General features: G+C 35.5%; 2 protein-coding genes across 4 annotated transcripts; one reads left to right on the top strand and one right to left on the bottom strand.

The window, feature by feature from the left end:
- The first annotated feature begins 344 nt into the window (after positions 1-344).
- LOC144559447 (uncharacterized) lies at positions 345-11,658 on the top strand. 3 transcript variants are annotated; one of them, XM_078308470.1, is made up of 19 exons: positions 345-770; positions 1,285-1,416; positions 1,681-1,747; positions 1,902-1,985; positions 2,327-2,406; positions 3,434-3,613; positions 4,081-4,296; positions 4,678-4,772; positions 5,074-5,131; positions 5,626-5,835; positions 6,279-6,338; positions 6,687-6,769; positions 7,321-7,517; positions 7,813-7,904; positions 8,038-8,167; positions 8,464-9,482; positions 9,778-10,058; positions 10,651-10,827; positions 11,341-11,658. In XM_078308470.1, exons 1-19 carry the CDS (start codon positions 564-566, stop codon positions 11,438-11,440), a joined length of 3,468 nt encoding a protein of 1,155 aa, XP_078164596.1. In that variant the 5' UTR covers positions 345-563; the 3' UTR covers positions 11,441-11,658. The 3 variants fall into 3 exon arrangements, with proteins under 3 accessions (XP_078164596.1, XP_078164598.1, XP_078164597.1); XM_078308472.1 differs by having other exon boundaries at positions 349-770; positions 10,654-10,827; XM_078308471.1 differs by having other exon boundaries at positions 430-770; positions 2,330-2,406.
- A 1,177-nt stretch (positions 11,659-12,835) lies between these two features.
- Positions 12,836-18,740, bottom strand: LOC144559448 (mitogen-activated protein kinase kinase kinase 1-like). Its single transcript, XM_078308473.1, has 9 exons — positions 17,472-18,740; positions 17,053-17,137; positions 16,487-16,549; positions 15,907-16,064; positions 14,704-14,779; positions 14,562-14,621; positions 13,942-14,049; positions 13,364-13,610; positions 12,836-12,973 (listed from the first exon to the last, which is right to left on the bottom strand). Exons 1-8 carry the CDS (start codon positions 18,569-18,571, stop codon positions 13,389-13,391), a joined length of 1,872 nt encoding a protein of 623 aa, XP_078164599.1. The 5' UTR covers positions 18,572-18,740; the 3' UTR covers positions 12,836-12,973; positions 13,364-13,388.
- Positions 18,741-23,276: the final 4,536 nt, after the last annotated feature.

Raw genomic sequence — 23,276 nt, 5'->3', positions numbered from 1 at the left:
AAGCAGCAAAATATAACATGCCCTGTTGTCCCAAAAAAAAAAAATCATTCTGTTCATGCATGTAACACTTGGATTAAGGGATTAAGTAAAAAATAAAATACTGGGATGAAGGCTTGATTTTTGCTCTCGTTTTAGGAGAACATTCTAATTGGGCCCATACCCCAGAAAGAACAAAGTAGGGGTGAATCCGAAACCTATTTACTTTTTTCGGGGTAAATTGCGATAATTTTCCTATCACAAAGCCGTAGCGAGTATTTCGAGTTTTGAAGGGCTCTTATGCAAAGTCTCTAAAATATTTATTTTAGCGTTTTCTAATTCTTATTTGGGATCTTAAATATAAATATGCTCAAAATTTAGCATTCAGGTTTCCCTTCCCAAACTCATTACCGGCGGGAAATAATAGCACGTTCCCGCCATCTATTAGCGGAACTTGTTTCCTTTTCGGGTTATTCTTGATTTTGTGTTTCATTTCTTTCAATTCCCTTTTTCGCTGGTCAAATAAACAGAGAAGGTAGCAACTGCGACATAAATTCGGCTCAATTACAGCTTAATTCGCCGGATCAATGGAGGAAGCGGTCGATCAAGCAGTTACATCTTCTCCTCCAGAGGCGACACGGAGGAGAAGCGTGCAAATGAAGCTTTGCTTTGGCATTCCCAAATCTAACGGAGAGAATGCGAAAGAAAATGAAGAAATTAGGGCTGGAAAGGCAGCGGAGAGCCCCAAGAAGCCCAAGGAAAGGCGCAAATCCAAAGCAGAAGCTTCTACGCAGGTCAATTTTCTGTTTGTTACGAACTAATTGTCGTGATTTCGGGCTAAATTGGGTTCTTCACCTTTTTATGGCAACGATTGAGGGAGAAAGGGATAAAATAATTTGTAAGAGAAGAGTAAGTGTAATTTGACCCAATGTTCAGGCTATCGGATACCAGTACCCGAGATGTACTGGTATAGAGTGTGATATAGTAGGGTTTGGAACTAACTTGTCTTTTATTCTCTCTTTTTTAAAGCAGATCGTTAAGGGATTTAGTTTCAGAGTCATATAAGTTGGCCTTGAAGAAATATTTCTCTTTTTTCCATTAGGGTGTTAAATAGTATGATAATTGGTTTGGCTAGCTCAGTATGTAAATATCTGAGTAAATCAGTCACTTTTCTTTATTTTGACCTGTGTATGAATGGTTTGGTGCTATCTACAACTATCCACAGAACTTGTTGAATTTCTTTGTAAATTTGTTAAAATCCCAGATAAATTGCGAAAATTGAACACAGCATTTTTCAATTTGGTACAGGGCCCTGTTGTTGATAGAGTAGAAATGGAATTAAAATCAGCAAAGGATGATGAGGCAGTCGAAGAGGCCAAGGTGGAAACCAAGGAAAAGCCAAAGGATAGGAGGAGGGTAAAATCGGAAATCTCCGCGAAGGTATGTGGTTTGCCTACTGTACCAACTGATAGTCCGGTACCTGATTAACTGTTAGGAATTCACTTGTAAAGAACCAGAATCATATTTTCTGTTGTTAAGAAATCAGATTCTAGTAAAACCAAAGTCAGATATAGGACCTTAAGCCTACCCTTCTTTCATTGAACAAATAATAAAAAAGAGAAGCAGAGAGACAGACACATTTGATCTAGCACCTGTTCATATGGTAGTTTATCCTGATTTAGTGAATGTTATTTAATGTCTCAGTCTCCTAACTCAAAGAGAGGAAGACCTGGATCTGATACACCAAGCAAAGATGATGCTGTCCCACTAGGTTTGTTTATCTTATATCCCTCTAAATTAGTGAATTTATTATGCTTTATTTACTAGGACATGAAGCATGCTCTTAGATTTCATGCACAAAAATACGGCACTTCAAAATAAAGTCATACTTACTTACGTTGGTGTTTTTATTCATGTTTCATCAGAGGATAGCCCAGCGAAAAGACAAAGAAGAGGTGTTAAGGTAGTTCCAAGTAGAAAGCGATGCAAGGCGCTAGAGTCTATATCTGGTAAGGACTCCCAGCAAAAAAAAGTCAACATAAAGGTCACCATTTCAAATAGGCACAAGGCTGGCATGATACAGTTGCATGCCAAAATTATCAGGCTATAGTAGGTACCTAATATCCTGGGTATCTGATTTCTGGGCTGAGAATTATCACCTCGGATTTCATTACATTTGGCCGGCTTTGGTATTGTGGCAAACAACCTTTATTTTAGGTCTGTTTGGTTTCATGTCATTTCTGTGGTTTATGGTAATAATCTCAGTTTAAATAAACCAGTCCCATCTAAATGAATAACCAGAAATATACTTGTATCTGAAATTTTTTTTTTTTTTCATTTTGTTGTACAGAAGGTGTTGAAGGACCAAGTTTAGATAGCCACAAAGAAGTGACCATCAACCTTAGGTCAGAGGCAAAGAGGGCTGCTGAGGCAAGTTAACCCCACTCCTTCCCCCTCTAGGCTTCAGTTATATTTTTTATGTTTAGTTTTTTGCAAGGAAACACATTCTTTCCAGGCTATCTTGGCCTTCCTTTAGCAATAATATACAAGTAACTTTTATGTGGGCAATGCAAGGAGTACCTCAGTACCCTATCAACCCTTACTGAATTCTACCTAATATGTTGGATCCCCATCGTGTCAGTTGATACCAAAGAAACTGACTTCTAGTGTAATCCTTGACCTAAAACAGTGTTTCATTATGTGTTTTGTCATATACGTCTTTATGAATTTCAATCAATATTTTACCTATATTGAAATGATACATTTTCAACTACCCAAAAGTTTTGTGCCGTTTGCAAGTAATACTCAGTCAAGCAAAAAGGGATCAATTGTCCCTGAATTCATAATTTCAACTTAGCAATGACCAATCAATGGAACCAGGAAACAACGCTGAACTTTATCTGAGCTGTTCTCTAGCCTTCTTTCTTAGCTGTACTTGCAACAAAGAAAAGGTTCAGCGTTCATGGATAATATGCTAACATTTTCTGGAGCATGCACCATCCTGTCATCATAATATAATAGAATGGTGTCAACTTCAAATACAGAAATTGAACCCACTTGTATAATTTTTTTTTTTGCAAATCTTACCCAAAATTTTGCGATATTTGTAGATAGAACCAACTATTAGTCATTATTGCAACCGGCACCTAATTTTGAAAAATTGCAAATAAGCTAAGCATAAGCTAAGATGTATTGTCAGGATTCGAGATTGTATTAACTGATCTCAATATAATTTGGCCGAATGGAGAAGAAAAGGCGAGCGACAAGTTGATCATTAAAAAATAGATAAATGGCAACTTTTCTATTATTTCCAGAAAAACCTAAAAGTATAATGGAATGGTAACTGCAAATATGATAAATCTTCGAGTTCTTTATGTAATGATAGTTTCTTTGTAGTTTGCAAAAGGCGAAATTAACTTATGAGCAGGAAAATCCTTCCTTTTGTTATTTCTATCAGGAAAACTCCAAGTTGTCAGCAGGAAAGCAGATGCATCCATTTTTTGCAAACCGTATGCCAAACAAAATAGTAGCTGAGGCTACTCCAGATTATTTGAAACCGGAGGATAAGAGTTTCATGTTGCCTCAGGAAAAGGGCCTTTCTTGCTGTCCCCCTATTCATGTTCATGATTCTCCTAAGGTACATTTCCATTTTCTTTTACTGTTTTCAGGTGAACAATTTCCTTGAAGAAAATGATATACCACTAGCTATTATTATTTTTCATATTGCAGTTATGGCCATGTGATATTTACTTCAATGCAACAAATTGACACTGGGTTTTTAATTTAGAAAATAAGAAAGCAATCTTACTAGAATTATAAAGAAAATAGAGGTCAGTAAGAAAATCTTAAATAATAAAGTGGGTTTCTATATCTGTACTTTAATTGAACGAGACCTAGGAATGGTTAATTCTTGATCAAAACTTTAATTGAGACACTATATTTGGGGTAAATTTGATTATCGGAAAGTGCTTGTTTTCTGTAGGTATCCCATTAATTAATCTGAACTTGTATTTGCCAGAAACTGTTTCATTCAGCAAAGTTTGTTTTTATAATTGTTTTTTTTTTCTTTTAAACTGTTGAATGATATCTGCAATATTTTCACAGTGTGATGATCTACTGAATTGGGGCCGTTGGACCTTCAAAGAGGCACCTTCTCTTGATAAGCGTCATCTTCCTCTAGAAACCTCATGCTCATTTTTTGAGGGTACAGTGAAACCTTTGACTTTGGAGTCCGGTCTATCTAAAGAAACGCGTCTTGCTCAGTTTTCAGTTGATGCAATAGCAATTCCTAACATTCAGTTATCTTCAGAATTAGCCCCAGTAAGTTTTAGTAATTTATCTCTTATTTGGGAAATTCAGATTTGGTCTTTGAACTTGGCAGAAATCAAAGCAAATTGGTCCGTCTTTAAGTTACACTGATATGCCTTATACTTCCTAATAGCATTAAATCATATATTAAGTTCATAATTTAATAGCCAAAAGGCAATTGCAGTTTATCTTACTCTGCTGACATAATAAAAAAATATAATCCCGAGTTCAGGGAAACTATTTCAAACTAGAAGTCAAAAGTTTCTGTTCTTTAGTTTTTTCTCATATTTTTATAACCTATTTTTGTATTAATTTGAAATTATGCTTTTGTATTTCTTGTTTTCCTCGTGATTTTTTTCTTTTTTCTGATAACTGTTTAAAATGTTAATTCAGGTTGATGATGGAAGCAGCAGTTCTTTGCCATCCAGCTCTAGTTTTTTGTTCACTGATTTGACGAAAACAAGTGAGGTTTTGGTTTGTAACGAAAGGTCTGAATTCTTTCGACAACATTGTCATGCAAATTTAGTTCATTCAGGTTTCTTTAGATTGCACATACTTGTACCTGACCTGACTTCTTTGATAAGTATCTTTTTTCGGTCGTTCTCTGCTGTTGGTTCTTTCTTCTGATAGTCTTTTTTGGTGAATTCTAATCTCAATTCTGCAACTGAGTTAGGTTTGACTGCTTTATCAGAAGTATGTGCCACGGGGCTCAAACTAATGCATAATCAGAGTTAAATAACACATTCAGATTTGTGTAATTTTTCGAAACTAAACTACATAGATTTGCAGCTTTAAGGGAGATTCTTCGCTGTGGACTGACAAATACCGCCCCGAGAATGCATCTCAGGTTTTAAGTTACAGCCCTTTATTTTGGTTATCCTATTTGACCTGTCTACTTTTTAGTTATGTTTACATCTTTTAATATTGGCATGATTATACTTTATACAAGCTAAATAAGGGTTTTGCCATGGTACTATGTAATAAAAAAAGTTGAAAAAATCAACAACAGACATCTTTCCTGGTTCCGGGGGGGGGGGAATCAGAATATATATTAGAGTGGGGCAAAACGTATCCTAATTATTTGGGTGGGACAGTTTTACATATTCTTTCCAATAAATATCATAGTGACGAAAGAAATTAACTCTTTTTCTTGAGATAGGGTGGATCCACGATGTACTACCCTGCCAATACATGGCTCTGCCCTGATTGTTAACAAATCCAACAATTGTTGAAGATAAAACGTGATACTATGATGTTTTTTCCAATGTTGATGGATTTATTTTTTTCTAATATTCTTGCAAATGTTTAATTTTGATTTTCCAACCTTCAATACATATATAGGTATGCGGGAATAGCGAGTCTGTGAGCTTCCTCAGCGAATGGCTTAAGGGCTGGCATGAGAGAGGCCGTAAAACCATCAAAAACTTCAAAACCACTGAAGAAATCTCAGAGGATAGTTGCAGTAGTTGGTGTAAGTCAGAGTCTGATATAGATGACCTTCTTGAAGAAAGCGACTTGTGGAATACAATTTTAATTACTGGACCGGTTGGGGTACATTTCTTTCCCTTTTTGTGTTTAACTGAGATTTACATGGAATGGATTTTAATTCGTGCTTAAAGAAAACATGGTTGAATAATGCTTATAGTTTGCAGTAAGATAATAGACTACTGTGTCAGTACCATACTCAATTGTATGTCACAATATGTTATGAAATTGTTGTAGAAATAGGATATCTGGATTCTACAATAATGTCATGTCGGATAGTCAGTTGAAGTGGCTGGATTGTGGTAAAATTGACAACAATACCCTTGAAGAGGTTCTTAACTTGTTTCACACTGCTTCAGTTTAGTTATATACAACAAATGTTTAAATCTAAGATCATTACTTTTTCTAGGGGCAATTTCTTAATGTTCATTTTTGCAGCATGTGCCTTTCCATTATGTTAGATTTCAGGTTCCTTTATAGTGATATTTACTGTTTCCTCCTTCATGCAGAGTGGCAAATCAGCTGCAGTTTATGCTTGTGCAAAAGAGCAGGGCTTCAATATTGTTGAGGTAATCTAATAATATATCTTCAACCACTAAAACAAATGTTGCCAAAGTCAAGTTACATCACTAAAATTAAGGTTGGGTGTTAAACAACAGACTAAAATCAAGAATTGCTATTTTTTTTATATATGAAGCAAGTTGGCATTTGGCCATTAATCTGGCGCCATATGAGGTTCTGTATTTGTTCTGTTTTAGCAGCACCAGGTGTTATGTTAATCAGGAAGATGTGTCTAGCAAATAGGCCAGTGTATTATCTACAATACTAATAATAACACAAAGGTGCAAGGGAATGTGACAATCTATATATGCTGGCCCAGACCTTGTTGAAAAGACATTGTATTTTGCTCTTTCTAGGTAAATTCATCTGACTTGAGAAACGGGGCGCATGTAAAGCAAAAGTTTGGGGAGGCAACTGAATCACATGGTCTTGGCAAATGGTACGTTTTGACACTTTCTTTTAAATTACATGAAGGAAGTGCTCTTCATATTAAAGTTCTTGCATTTACTTGTCTTTCTTACTGTGTGTTTTTATTTCATTTCATGTAGTGAGGGTATTTATTGCAACTAGGACTGAAATTTAATCAATATAAACAAAGATAATTTGGGTTTCCTCACCTAGCAAGCAAGCGATACATAAAATGTATACCAGTTGACCAAACGTGTTGTGCAAATTACATCAGCATATTAAGTTTTACTTTCTTTTTATTTTTGGGTGTAAATATTGGGCAATTGGTGCTTTGGTACCTTGCGCATGTTACTGTTTGAAAAAGTTTTTGATATCAAAACTTAACCAGGTCAGTTCACACACAACTTGCTGATCAGATTGGCCCTACAAGGTCAGTCTAAAGTGTGTTGATTTACCCGACAGATCTCCGCCTGCATTGCCACATCTAGTGGCACCATTACTTTCATGATTGTCTCAATGCCATATGCTGTATCCTTGTTCCAGGAGGATATCTTATGCAATCATGTCCTATTGACTATTCAGGTCACGTGAAGAGATGCTAGTCTCAAGCACACCCGACAGTATGGAGAATAATGGAACAGTTAAGCAAGTTGCTGTGAATAAAACATTAGTTCTTTTTGAGGATGCCGACACAGTATTTGAGGAAGATCGCGGTTTCATTTCCACTATACTTCAACTGGCTGATTCCACCAAATGGCCGATTGTACTAACCAGCAACAGTAAGTTAGACGAACATGTTATCCTTTTTGGCTCAGGAATTACCCTTTTTGTCCGAGCTGCTACATATGCATCTGTCCTAATTGTTAAAAAATAAAAGAAAATGAGTTTTGACATTTCTTTTATTGAAGGAACTTGCCTATATTTCATCATTTCAGTTGTTTTTGGACTTATTTTTGTTGGTTTTGAGGGGGGGGGGTCTAAAATACCATCAATGCCCTTCCCATTAGTTATGTTGTAATTGATGTAATATTCTGTTTGCTGGATGTTCACAACTTTTTTTCCTTGTTATTGAAGACAAGAAGCCTGTATTGCCACGTCTTTTGAGTCGACTGGTTTTGGAGTTCAACCGACCATCATCCGAGGAGCTCCTACTACATGTGCAGAAAGTACTGTACCGTCTGTTCTGCTCTGTTGGATTTATGCTTCTTTGTTTGATTGAAAGAGATCAGTTTTTCTTAACTATCAAGATTCTGCAGAATATTTTATGAATAAGACTGTTTGTTTGTTTTTTTGCTACAGATATGTGCATTGGAAAAAGCTGGAATTCCCATCCCTTTATTGAAGCATGCAATCGATTATTGTTTAAGTGATATTCGCAGAACGATCATGCTTCTCCAGTTTTGGTGCCAAGGCAGAAAAAATTATATTGGTAAGCAGAATCAGTGCTTTACACGATACTTTTTTAAGTGTATGTGTGTGCAGACTGCAATTAATACCTTTTACATTATTGGTGGAAATTAGTGATATCTCTTGGATTTCACTTTATTCAGGGTCCATAAATAAACAACCAGTGTTAGAGTCTAGTCTTTGTTTTAAGTCGTCTCCTTTTCATTTTGGTCTTCAAAATCAGATATATGAATAATATATTAAGGGCTATGTTCCTGTAAATGGGTATTAGGAGGTTTTATAAATGTGATTTAAATAATTTTCCCTTCTAAATTTAAGGGAATGAAGGCACTTGGGGCCCCATGCCACTTGACACAGATGCAATGTACTCAGCAATACCAGTTGCTCTTCCCCATGAATTCCCATGTGAATTATCAGAAAAGATCTGCATCGAAATAAACCAAACCATCTCTTTCATTGAAGAAGACCTGCTACAAAAAGAATTACAATACCTAACATTTCCATCCCCTATTAAACCCAGCCCATCTAAACCTAAGAAGCCAAATAAAAGATCCAAGTTGAAGAGGAACCAAGTCATACCTGAATCATCAGAACTGGAACCATGTTCAAGTTACCTAAATGACTTTAGTGATGTCCCGAACACTCCTATAGCAACTGTCAAACAAGCCTCCAAGAATAGAAGGGCATTGGTAATGTCTGATTCTGAGGACGAGCCATGTATTGATCATGGAATATTGGATAATACCACATTATCTCAAGCATTTAGACCTTTGGAACTTGGCATTTTAAATGACAACGCCATGGACCCGCTTGAGCACGACGATGCTGCTACCCCTTCACATGTTTGCTGTACATTTGCTTCATTCATACCAGAATCTCCATATGCTTCAAGGGGCGAAGTAGTATCAATGAATGACAATACATCCTACTTTGATTGGCCATCTGTTGATGCAAATGCGGATGCTCCAAATTACCAGTGTCACGAAATGCATGCAAATGCTGATGTTGCAACTGGTAATTATTCTGCAATGGATGAGTGTAGCAGTGCAGGATTCTATCTTAAGGGTTCTTCTTCAAGGCCGGTCAGGTCAGTTGAGGACACTTGGAACAGCCTAAAGGGTTCTTCTTCAAGGCCAATCAGGTCAGTTGAGGACACTTGGAGAATCAGGTCAGTTGAGGACACTTGGAACAGCCTGAGAAATAGGCATGAAGAGTTAAAGGCCTGCATGAGAAGTGATAGTAAGATGGCTTCTCAAGTGTTGAAAGCTGCATATCAGGTTGCAGATCTAACTTCTGAGATGGATCTTTTGGTCACAGGCTGCAGCCCTTTAATATATGTAAGTTAACTTCCTAAAAATGTTTTCTTTTATCCTCCCTGCAGTATATATTATAAAAATGCCCTTGTTGATATGTGTCAAGATACCCAGGTATATCTTCATTTTATGAGGGAAATGGCATAAATTAATTATACATATTGCGTCCTTGAATTGGTTGATTTAAAGTGAGTATAATTAAATGAGTTGGTCAATTTGTGCCATTTTTATATGACATTTTTGAGCTAGAAAGTAGAAATTAGGTTTGAATGTCGAAAATGGTTTCCATGTGAAAACTAAATTTAATTATATCTTACAGGACATGTTGGATCAATCACTTGCACCGAGCGATGAACCAGATGACTTTTCGAGTTATGATATGCAGCTTGAAATGGGATCTGTCTATGCTCAGCATGGACTTGGCTTTTACATGGGTTCATGTGTGGTCTGTGAAAATAGAGCTGGTCTGGCACAGGCAATGTTAGCATCTAGTAGCAACAGTGCTGCAATTGGGAGGCTTTTAACTAGCTGTTTTTCAAGTGAAGAAATTTTGCATGGAGGTTTAGCTCCAAACAAGCTCAGTAGCCTCGCACAGATAAGGTATGGTTTATTTTTCAAGGTTCAGCAGGATTCTTGGACATTTTGCAAACCAGCCCCTATGTGTAGATGGTATTTGCAAATAAAACCAAGATATTTGCTTATCCTGTAATCAATATTTATCCAATGATTTTTGTTTTTATTCTTCAGATAATTGTCCAGCAATTGAAACTGATTAACCCAAGCAAAGTAATAAACTAACCTTAACTTATAATATTGATGATATCTTAAGGAATGTCCCCTGTTACTTGCAAATACAAGTGTGTTAGATTTTACTTGCAAATATAAAATGAATTTACCAATAAGGTCCTTTTTGCAAAATGCTTCTCAACAAATGAAAAGAAATAAGAAAAGTATGTGATCTATAAATGTCTCAGTGCTTGGATGAATCTCTTAAAATGTATTTATCAAACTAAAACTGACATGGGATGAAATCCATCCAGTACTATTATATCTTACCAAACTGGTCAAACCTAGTTTTGAAACAGATTTTCAGTTACTTTCCATACCTATGAACAAGGGGCCTTTACATCAAACTGATCCCAACCACAGATCTGTACCTATATATGACTTATCTTTGTTTTCAATTTTCCAGTAGGCAGCAACAACAAGAGTCATCCTTGTACAATGCGGTTTTACCTATAGTCCCTCGAAAGCTGTCTTTATCACTAAGAGGCCCCTCATTTCACGAATATATCTCTTCGACAAGCCAGATCTCTAAGTTGGAGTTCTCTCGACTGTCTCAAAATGAATTATGGGGATCATCTCGAAGGTAAACTTTTTGTTATCATCTTTGTATTTGTTAAAACATTTATCTGCCTCTAAGTTTAGTATAGGGATAATTTATGCTGCCAGACCAACCATTTGCAAGCTTCATGACACACGTTCACCAAACTGAAAGCACCTTTTTAGCCCACTCCCCTTCTATTTTGATGTAGTATGGTTCTTTGGATCTTAAATGATGTGCAACCATTTGACAACCTTTTCAACATGATTAGACCTTTGACCATATTCCTGATAACTTTTTCATTTATATTTAAACTATTGGAATGGCTCTTAAATAACATGACAGGAACAATGCTAGCATAGATGGCAATACTTTACGTACCCAATGCGTGACAGTAGCAGATAGTCTAGCATTATACCTACCCAGCATTATCATTTATCCATATGGTACATGGGTTTACATGTGTATATGTATATGTATGACTGTGTTTACTTGTTCGTTGTGTATTTGCGCTTGTAGTATGTTGTCATTAAAGTACCTTTTTTTACTGAAATGCAGATCTCGTCAGTCAAGGCACTACTTGACAACTGGCAAACTCCTGCTGTCTCCTGAAGAAGCTGAATTGTTAGCTCGATGCAATTCATACGACGGAATATAAGCCAATAAGTTATGCAGACTTGGGTCTATTATTGCACTAACAAGCTTGTCAGACAAGAGGAGATGACTAGGAACTGGACAACCAGTACTTGGTAACATGCTAACAAAAATGCAATAAAAATATTTGTTGTATCTCTACTCAAGCGATGGATGCCCTGCTTATTTTTTTTTGGTTCTTTACATGTAATTTGTTGCTCATAATTTCTGGTTAAGTTTTTTCAGTAAAGCGTTATCCTTTTTGTTAGTTTAAAATTGACATGTTCAGTCCAATCCCTCCATGCTCCAACTTTCACGTCGACTACCTTCGAGTTTCTATAATTGTAGCTTGTTGATATTGTGTTGTCATTCCCAAGCTTGCTCTTCCTGATTTAACTTGAAATAATTTTAACAAAACGAAAGCTGAAATGGATTAAGCTGTCACTTCTTCCGTGTCAAATAAACACTTTGTTTGACACAACTAGCACACACTTTTCTGATTTAAATCATTTGGTTTTGATTTATTTGGCAAGTATTAGGTATCGATTCATGTGAACACATTTGTGAGTTCTATAATTTGATTACGTTAATACTTTTCTAATAATCATAAAAAAATTAGCCATACAATATTTCCTCTAATGAAACATTATTCAACGCATGAAGCACAAACATTTCTGTTCAGAGACGTGCCGTACTTGTAACCCAAACAACTAGTCCTTGTTTGACACAATACCCAGAGGAACATGACCAAAAATTGAACTGAACAAAATATAGCTAACAAGACGGATTAAGCTATCACCTCTTCCAAACTAATTTGAAAGGAAGCTAATCGTGGGCAGACTGCATTGCTCAAAAGATTGTCTAAGTGGTTGCGAAAAACTAATTTGAAAAATGAAGAAATCACGTCAGATATCAACAGAACGAAAATCATCATTTTCCATTCCACACTGTACAACAATCAGAAGATAAAAAAGGTGAACATGTAGGGTGAATATAAAGTTCTTCGAAGATAACACAAAATCAGCATATTTTATGGGCCAAAGAGTTGTTTTAGCCCTTCAAAGACATTAAATAAAAAAATAATAATATATTTACACAGCTTGCCCTAACTCATCAGACTAGTTAAATAGTTCATATCACGCAATTTATAAGATTACTCCTCACCCAATAACTCCAATTTGTCTAATTCCAATCTACCATGCCACCAATATGTATTCCAATATTTTCGCCAAGACTTAGGGCAAAATCTTTGAGAATTACAACCTCTATAACATATTTGGTTCTTGAGTTTGCACCTTGTATTTTATCAAAACTTGTTCCCCCAAGAAAATAAGCCTAAGAAACACAAACTCAAGGATCGGAATTAAGAACAGCTTCCATGACGGATGGTGAAATTTAACCATTCTTGTGGAACATGTGAGCAAAGAAATATAATACTCAAAACTTCTATGTCAAATCCAAAATGAATCCAAGATTAAGGTGTCAAGAGTTGAGCACATCTAAGAGAGTAATTAGCAGCCTTTCATATCTTCTGATAATCGCCGACTTGATGTCACATCTGGAAGTTGATGCAAAGAGACGAATGAATATATCATGCTACAAATAATGGATATTAGCATGGGTATGGGCCAGTTGTTCGATAAGTACAAAACTTTTTACAGCCTTCTGGCAAAAAATTGAAGGCTCGAACTAAATTTCAGTATTTGATTGCGTGAACAAACAGAGGAGAGACAATGAACAAAAAAATAAGGAGGGGGGGTAAGCTGAGATTAGGTGTCATCTGATACCAAAAAAAAAAGGAAAAGGAAAGAAAAGAAAAGAAAAATCAATATAATGTTCTATCAAAGTAAATGTGCTGAAAGGCCACCACAAAACCAAAGGGAATTGAAGCACAACAGAACTTCCTCTCTTCTTATGCAAAAATGCAAAAATTAGTGAAACTGCAAACCTGAAAAAAACCAACAATTCTTCTTCTACAAATGGTTCCACCGATCAATGACTTGGTGAGGAGAGATTGAAGGCCAAGAAGATTGTGTGGATCCCTTCACAAATGGGTGATCCAACAGCTCGGATGCAGAAGGACGATCGAATGGGTCTACTCTGACACATTGGCTGATAAAACTCCGAGCATCTCCTGATAAATATGTTGGGATACGTGGTGGTATTCCCTGGCCTATTTGAAATAAGGCTTGCGTCTGCAAAATGTTACCAAAGATCAATATACATAGTTATGGTCATCGTGCACTTTTTATTAAATTATCTTCAGGGAAATGACTTTGACACCACTTATATTTTTTTAAGCTCTTCTTTGCCTACATAACTTTTTTCTCTCTCTCATACATGTCACAATATTTACGGGGATTTACTCCAAATAATGGCTTCAACTAACCCAATTTAGAAGATTAATTTGGCTCTTTACCCAAAGCAACCACTATACTATGCCAGTACATCACCCCAATGGTATCTTTCAGAATAGGTTTGGGAGCACATAATAGTCCTTATTAGGTACAGAAAAGGATTACTTACCCACTCAAGGTGAGGATAAGGAAGCTGACGTGTCAGCATCTCAAGAACTGTGCACCCAAGACTCCATATGTCTGCCGCAGGCCCGTAATTACTTTTCGGATTGACAACCTGAAATTGTCCTAACTTTTAGTTTTGGGCTACTCACTGATTTCCACACCAGTATTGTCATTCAATTTTTAACATAAGAACCTCATGACCTAATTAAGAATGGTCTGAACAGCTAACAAAACTAAGAGGCAATGAAACACAGTTACAGAAAACGAGTCGAAAATATCAAATGTGTCTATCTTTTAACAGCATGAAGCCCTTTATTAGAATTTAGAACTTCGTCATATATACTATACTAGCTACTAATGCATGTGCCAGAAAAACTTCTTGGAGATGCAGGCTGCACTTGTCCTGATTAATTATCTTATTGATTTTCTTATAGCATTGCATGCATTATGAAACGTGTCGCTACATCTGTGATTTGAAAGTCGAAAAGTTTTCACACTAGAAGAAATTACTGTTGCTGTAGAACACAAAATGCAAATAAAAATCTACGTACTTCAAATGCAGTTTACTTATTTTACTAACTAATAAATTGAAAAGAGTACTGGAATTTGAGAAAATTGACTTACCTCTGGTGCCATCCAATAAGCACTTCCCTTGCACGACTTAAGATTGTTGAGTTTTGTTATCTGGAAGTTGAGAGCATGACCATGAGAAGAATTTAAAAGATTATGGCTATCAAAAATGAAAACCACAAAAGAGAAAACATACCTCTTTAGCTAATCCAAAATCTGCAAGCTTTACAGAACCATTTGCATGTACCAGTATATTTGCACATTTGATATCTCTGAAAGAAGAAAATAGCTCAAGTTAGCAACTTGGTCTTGCTACTGCAATAAGGCTCTGAACAGTTGGTGAAAACCAAAAACTTTAAACTGACTCCTCCAACATGCGACGAAGATGCACAGGTGTGCACGCACACAGAGAGAAAGCAATGGCCATAGCATTCAAAAGGATCCCTAGAAGGGGAGGGATACAATTACCACAACTTCCAGTGCACCATCACGACCACAACTCCGTTTTTTATTAATAATTCCAAATCTAAATAAACAAAAAAATGTGAACCATTGATCTTGTTTTATTTCTAAGATAAAATGCAATCCCGTTAAAAAAGGGTAATTTTGGAGTTCGTTTTGTAGAAACCAAGAAACTGAAAATTCAACAATCTATTTTGATATATTTGCACTGTTAAATTTTCCAACTTTTCAACAATCACATTTTTGTTTATTTAGATTTGAAATTATTAATGAAAAATGGAGTTGTAGTCATGATATAGCACCAAAGTTGAGGTAATTAGGTCCCTTCTCTAAAGAGCAACAAGTTTTTTTTTTTCAAAAAAAAAAAACAAAAAAAACATATATATCAAAGATACACACATCAAGAAAAAAAATGGTCTGGAGTCAAAATGGATGAAGCCAGTACTTGATCATATTTGCAAATAACATAACATTCAAATTATATGCATCCTGATCCAAATTTTAGGTTATATATAGACTATAGACAACCCAAAGTGCGACCAAAAGGTGCAATAAATAAGTGAAAAGAAATTGAATTTGTAGAGCAATTACAAAAATGAAAACAAAGGCAAATTCAATTTTCATCATTATTTTCCATTGTTAAAATCTCATAAACTCTGCCTTTCCACAGGAAATAATGTAACACATGTAAGATGTCAGCATCACCTTCACATGACCAAAGAAATATGTAGACCAAGCTGAAAATGTAAGGAAGTTCTTGCAAGTATTGAAATAAGTTCATAGAGAAAAAAAAAAAAACGAAAATAAGAAAGAAAACAAGTCAGCAATGAATCAGGTCCATAAAGCATCAAATATTCCCGTTGTGATTAATTTTTTAAACTTCCATCTATATAATCTAGTGACAAAAAATAATACAGCAAAAATGTTGCAAATTAACCTGTGCACGATATTTCTTTCATGAAGGTACTCCAACCCTTTTAAAATCTGTCTTGTGTAAGCAGAGACTTGGCTATCTCTTAGACGGTACTTCCCATACAATGATGATAATGAGCCTTGAGTAACCAGCTCGAGAAAGATATAGAGTTTTGCTTCTTCCTATGATGCAACAGGAAGAGAGTAACAACAGTAAGTTGAATTGGGTGTTCTTTCTCTGTTTCTACAATGAAGTTTGACTTTACGAGAGAAGGAAGCTGAAATGAGAATAATTAATTTTGTGTATTGCAAAAATAGATATTGTGGATAGTCAGAATGAGAGACAATGAAGGTAACAACTCCATATATGTCATCCAAATTGCACAACCAGATTCGTTTAAATCTGTTTAACAATAAACCAAAATAATTGGGCCCTTTTGAGTTCTGATGTTAAGCCTCACATATTACCATAGCAAACCATCACAATAGCAGCTTTCTAGGGTAGACAGGACTAATGCTGGTAAGTCTTATTAGCTCTGAACTTTATGTTCAAATTGAAACTAATTTTCACAAAATACAACACATAGTCGAAGAAAACTATTCACCTTATCGGTTCCATAGTATTGGACAATATTTTCATGCTTAAACTGACTCAACAGCGCAATCTCCTGTAAAGCAAAGTTAACAATAGAAAGATTATTTGTTTCCATTATTATCAAGACATGAAATACCAAATTAAATATTCGGGTTTCTACATTTATAGTTTTCAAAAAGGTGTTGATAAATGACAAGAAAACGCTTCCTGTGTACCCATGTAAAACTAACCAACATGGATGCACAACGAAAATGAAGATTCCCACAAAACAAATAATCATGCCATGTATTCATATAAAACATAAAACTCATGAGACTCCCTTTCCTATTGACATAAAATATGCAGACTACCTGATGATCCTCATTTTTCTTCTCCACGTCATGAGAAAAGGTGTAGCAGTTTGAGCCTTTGGTAAAATAGCTAAATAATATTGCCATATTTTTTATGCTTTAGAACGCTATGCATATGATATTTCACCTTTCATGGCGTACAGGGGACATTCAGAGCTCCATCAGCAGCAGACAAAAAAAATTCCAAGTAGTACCCAAAAAATGCTAACAATAAGTGATTGCATACCTGTTCCAGCTGAGTGATGCATTGCTCAGCATTGTGCCCTTGGTCGAGCAAAGACACCTCCTTAACCGCAAAAAACACCCCCTCACTACAAAATTAAACAATAGAAGATCAGGGACACAGCAAAAGATAATTAAACTCATTACAATTAACACCCTACCAGCTATGACGTATAGCCATGTTTAGCCAAATCAATACCAAGGCCAATTTTCAATGCTGCACGAGGGTATGAGGATCCTTGGAATGACCTGTTTAAAACGTTGGCCTGACAATAGTGTACACAAAGTCTGATGATGGGTACTGCTTGCATAACACCAAAGATTGTTGGAATATATCAAATATTTCCTTTTCAGTGACAAACTTTGCATGCAATAACCCAGAAAATGAAAACACGCAATATAAGATACTAAAGTATCACTTACTCGCTAATCCCTTCATAAACCATCCCAAAGGACCCATGCCCAAGCAAAACTCCCCGCATCCAGGATTGAATCTTCCTGCTGAATCGACCATTTGGTGAGACCACGAACATCGCCTCGGTGTTCGTGCTTGACGTCTCATCATCATTAGTTGTTGAGAGTGATGATGTGCCAGTGCACCCCTCTGTCATCTCTCCTGATCTGAAATCATCAATTCCTTCATCGTCCTCTTCATCTAAATCTATTGGTCGGATTCTTCCTGTTTTATTACCTCCATAGAAACAGTTGAGTTCTTCATCTTTCCTTCTTTCGGGCCCAAAAGACAAAACGAGGTCCCATATGGAATCCCCTCTGTTGTGGTTGTGTTTAGGAAGTGACATGCAAGGAGGAGGCGTCAGAGGGAAGATTGATCTGTCATTAGCACAATTATTACCTCCACTGGCATCTTCTGATACTTTGGAGGCATCCTTTTTACATGAATGGTATTCTTCCTTTACAGGACCCCCAATTTCTTCTCCTTTGCTCTCAAAAGATGTACACAACCGGGAGGTAATTAACTGTGGCGGTCTCACGCCTTTGATTCCTCTTTCCCCACTGTTATTCTTAATTGAAAAGTCAGAATTAACAATAGTTTCATCATCATTCAAAACCCTGGCACGATCTTCACCAACCTGGTCAGATCCTTCCCGAAACCCTAAATCACCACTGAAAACCCTCGGTTCATCTTGGTTACTTGTGGAACAAACAACCGACTGGGGGCTATCATGAAAACTAACATTACCAAAGGAGCGGTTCCGGCGCGCCGCCTCCCACGCCTCGGCCGAGATACCGAAATCGTCAGTACCAGACAATCCCAGGCTGCGGCACAGCGACTCTATCTCGTCCCTCCCACTACCATGGATCCTGAAGCTGGTGATAGTAGAGAAATCAGAATTGGAGCTGGTGGAAGGGGCTGAGATCAGATCGAGGGATCTGGCGTGACGCGGCGACTGCGCTGAAGAGAAGGAGCTGTCAGGAGAGATCACGTAATCGAAGTGTTTTGTGGCGTTAAGGCGCTGGAGCTTGGGGGTGCGAGGTTTGCTACTCTTCTTTCTCAAGTTCATTGGGGGTGACACCGAGAGAAAAACATTGGATGGAAGAATTACTAGATTGAATTGAATGGAGCTGAGAGCAAAAAATAAAATGGGCGTTGCTCCGTAGCAACGAGGTAGATGAGATGGAGATGTTTGTTTATTGAATTGATTATTAGTGATTACTGCCTTTTCCAGAGAGGTTAAGATTTGCTAAGGCAGTTTATTATTGAAAAAAATAGTGGGCCAGCCGCCAGCCGGTACGGAGTGTTGTAGTTGAGAGAGAGGGTGGAGTAATTGAGAGAGATTAATATATCATTAATTGAAGCAAGGTTTGTTACGGCTGGAAGAAGGAAGGTGCGTTGACTGACTTTTGTCGCTGAACGAAGTCGGAGCATAAACCATACAGATAAAATAGCGAGTTACAGTTACTGGTTTCATTCAAAAGACAACTCTGTACATTCCGTAAAATATTTCTACAGCCTCAGTAGATCCAGATGCCGCGGGAATTAATAACCACGCGGGAAAATTCCAGAAAGTTTTCACTTTTCACTCTCTGGAAGTGGGTCCCCAGATTACAGACAGGGTCCCGGGTATCGGTGGTTGTGGTTTTGTTGCCTTTTCACCTTTTGCTTTTTTTTTTCTCTCTTTCGGTCTTTCCATGAGAAGTAGCTTTTGCATCTTTGCCGGCGAGGCGAGTCACGCGACTGGGTTGCTACCAAATATTCCCAGCGTGGGCCAGATGCTAGCTGGCAGCTGCAATTTGGATCATAGTTACGATTTTCTGTGGCAGACAAGCTTGATTTTTCCTGCAGTGTCATTTCCTTCGTAAATTAATGAAATAATATATTGATAATCATTTTTATCCGACGAATTTTAAAGTGTTAATAATATGGTTATTACGAATAAAGAGTGATTTTAGGTAATTTATTTATTAAATTTGGTTGAATATGACATAATATGGTTAAATTTGGTTGAATATAACAGCTTTAATATGCAACAAAGGAAAATATCTATTATTTTACTTTTCTTATTGATATAATCATTTGATTGATTTTTACCACTGTTGAAGAAACTTTGCTGTCAATATGACTTTTTTATTGCGCCGCATAAAATCTTGTTATATATTTCTATTTTGGCATACGATCCAATAAAGTTATCCTAAGTCCTTTAATTAAAAAACAAGCCATGTTATTCTTTGGAAAAATTATACTGCGAGCCTAATATACACATGCGTATTGACAGGTGTGTTTCCAAATTTAAGATAACTATCAAAAATTCAACATTAGGAACTTGTATAGAACGTGCAAATTTCATGATCAAAAGGTCAATTGTGTGTTTAGGTTAACCAATGGAGAGCAGAGTCCAATAAAATTGATCTATGCCCCCTAATTTGAAATGTATTATTTCATTAAGAAATTCATTTATGAGAAGGATTTAAATGTTTCTATTTTTGTGCCTCCATCATCGCTATTTCCTAAACGTTAATAATTTAAAATTTAAAACTCAAATATTAAAACAAAACCGTTAGATTTGATCTATATCATTTTCTCCACGCACATATAAGTAAATTACGTCATTTCAACTTTATTTTGATTGGTATCAAGAGCTTGCAAAAATACATTGATATGGATAAATTATAGGCGTTGATTATTCAACTTATTGATTCATACAAAAGCAAAACTGAAAAATGATATTTTTTACATGTGTGTATAGAAAATAATATAAATTACATTTAACAGTTTTATTTACATATGAATTTTAAAAAAATTGTTACAAAAAAAAAAAAAAATGAAGGCACAATAAATACATAAGAAATAGAAGTATTTGAACTCTTCTCTTTATTTATATCAAATTCGTTAATTTGAATTAAATATCGTGATCGAGTTGAAGTTACATTTAATTTTTTTAGGAGAAAGGAAACATTGAATTAGTTTCCTGCCTGATTTACATTTGACCTCTCTAGCTTGTCCTTTGGTCCCCGGTGTGATTATTTAATTTTTGCATAAAATATTTTGAAAAACAGCAAGGAAACATTATCTGTATATACTAAGACAAAATAAATAAAAGTAGTTGCAAAAAAAATTAAAGAGGGGGCCAATAAATATGTGTACTTGGAAGCAACCTCCGCATTAAATAATAAAATCAGCTGAAAATAAATACATAATAACAAGGGGACCAATCTTTTGATGATGACTGTATGTAGAAAACAAAACCCATCAAGTTACAATAATGAATTGAAAGTTGTTTATAACTTGTTTATATGGTTGTCATCAACCTTATGCTAATATTTTTAATAATTTAAAGGTTGATGATGACCATATAAAAATCCATCAAACTATAAAATGGAGTACCATTTCGAAAGCAGACGCATTGGAATTTTTTCGACCAAAAAAATGTATGACATGACAAGTAAAAATAAATAATAGACCTCAAACGATATTTACATTGGTTTGCGGATGAGCATCGTTGAATTTTGAGAAGAAAATAATTAATTTTGTTAATTTTTGATATTATTTCAGTCTCTTATACAACGGATACAAAATTTAAAGAGCCAATGAATTATTTCCTAATTGCATAGTTTGTAATGTCCAAATTGGGCACAGATCTCAAAGCACAAATAATACTGCCTCCCTCAGCCATTCCGAGCAAGAACCGGATGAAATTAAATTTGGACCGTTCTTTTCAATTGTGTTGAATCAGGTACCTGCGAGGATACGGATCTGGGGACACATGAGTGAATGGTGGTGGAGCTTTTAACTGGTGTGGATTCATGAAACGTTTCTTTAAAAAAAAAAAAAAAACTCTAATTTATAAATGTCAATATGTATTGAAATTCAAAATAAAAGCCAATTTAGATGCTTTAATAAATAATTTACTATTTATAAAAAAAATTAAAAAAATATATAAGGATCTTCTTTGTAGTTTTACAATCCAAGATTTTGTATATATATAAAGGGGCCTGATAATTGTACCTCAAACAAAATTTTCGAGCATGTCCTCCAAGTAGTTTAACAGAAAAAACTTTAATGTTATCTAACTTCCATTTCCAGCGCTAATATCCAAACATTTAAAGCTTTGTTTATAACATTTTATAATGCTACTCGCAAGCATTTAAACATTTGTCTGCAAGTATTAAAATTCTAAATTTGTATAGTTTTAACTCATAACTACTTTTGTTTTCAAGCCAAAAACGAAAATATTCTTTTCACCCACTTTTTTTTCCTCTAATCATTCTCATCTATTTTCTTGACGATCAGTGATGAATTTTGCGAATCTAAAAATATGAATGTTTTTTATCTGATTTTCTCTTTCAAATGAGATTCATGAATAATAACTTTCGAGTTATATTTGTGTCGTAATTTTTTTACCACTTTAAATATTTGTGACTTTCAGATTTTTTTTTTTAATTTTGTTTCAAAATAATTTAAACCTCTGTTTACAAGCATATAAACCTCATGTACAAGCATATAAATCTCATTAATAACTCTTCAAATCTCGAGAATAAAGCATATAAACTTCATGTACAAAGAATTAAAATCTCAACAATAACATTTCAAAGCATATAAACCTCAACAATAACATTGCATTTACAAAACATATAAACCTCATGTACAAAGTCTTGAAAATTTTAATGGTTGTAGACTGAGATTTAAAAACTTGAAAATTTAAAGTGCTCACGAGTTTTACTTTAAAAGAAACAAATGACTTTAAAATTACTCAAAAGTATTTCTTTATGGATCTTATTTGAAAGATAAAATTGAATAGAAAACGTTCGTATTTTTAGATTTGTAAAATTCATCACGGATCGTTGGAAAAATAAATTATAATGATCAGATAAAAAAAATAAAAAAAAGTGGGTGAAATGAATCAAAATAGTTAAAAAAGTGGGTGAAATGAATCAAAATAAATTATAACTAGAGGCCAGGAAACACAAAAAGAAAAAGGTTGCAAAGCAGGGATGGAGGCAATGGGGACTATTATTTATTGTTTTTCCTTTTAAGAAGAAGAAAAATAAAGATCTAGCTTCTATATTCCACTGAACAAAACATAGTGGTGTTAATTTTATAAAAGATCAAAATAGTTAAAAAAAATTATTGTTGTTGTGTAGGGCTGGTCACATGATTCACTTGGGATCAGTACATGGCTCAATCAGTAACAACTTGATTGTTATTAATCCGAGCTGGTCATTCTTGATTTGGTCCATAACTGGTGAGTTTGAGTTAAGCTTAGCTCGGTTCAAACCAGCTGGCTCGTGTGAATTTTATACTGCATTCTGGGCTTCATTATATGATTTTTCTGGACTACTGCTCTAACAAATTAAGTCCAATGAACTACTACGAGCCATCTCGGTCTAGCTATCCCTAGCTCAGACTAATTATAAGCTAAAGGTTTAGCTCGGTCCCCTAATACAAATACAAGCTTGTTCGATTTCTACTACAAGCCGATTACGAGCTAGCAGCTATATTTGTTGACTTGTGTTATGCTTGTCATTAATAGATTGGGCCCACAGCCACAACACAACAGCCTTTAAAAATAAATAAAGTCGTATAGGCAACTCGTCAACAACTAGAGAACAAAAAGTGATTTAAAGCACAAGTCAGAGGATCCAGGATTCCAGGTCCTTGGTCTAGTACCGTTCCATCTGTCCTCTTTTCTTTTTACAACAAATATAAATCACGCTCGAAGATCTCTCCTCTTAGACCTTTTTTGGATGGAGAGGAAGGAACATAATAAA

This window comes from Carex rostrata, chromosome 9, assembly GCF_964058835.1.
Source record: "Carex rostrata chromosome 9, lpCarRost1.2, whole genome shotgun sequence".
NCBI classification, from domain to species: Eukaryota; Viridiplantae; Streptophyta; class Magnoliopsida; order Poales; family Cyperaceae; genus Carex; species Carex rostrata.
The sequence above is the reverse complement of the archived record's forward strand: the minus strand, read 5'-3'. Positions and strand labels throughout refer to the sequence as shown.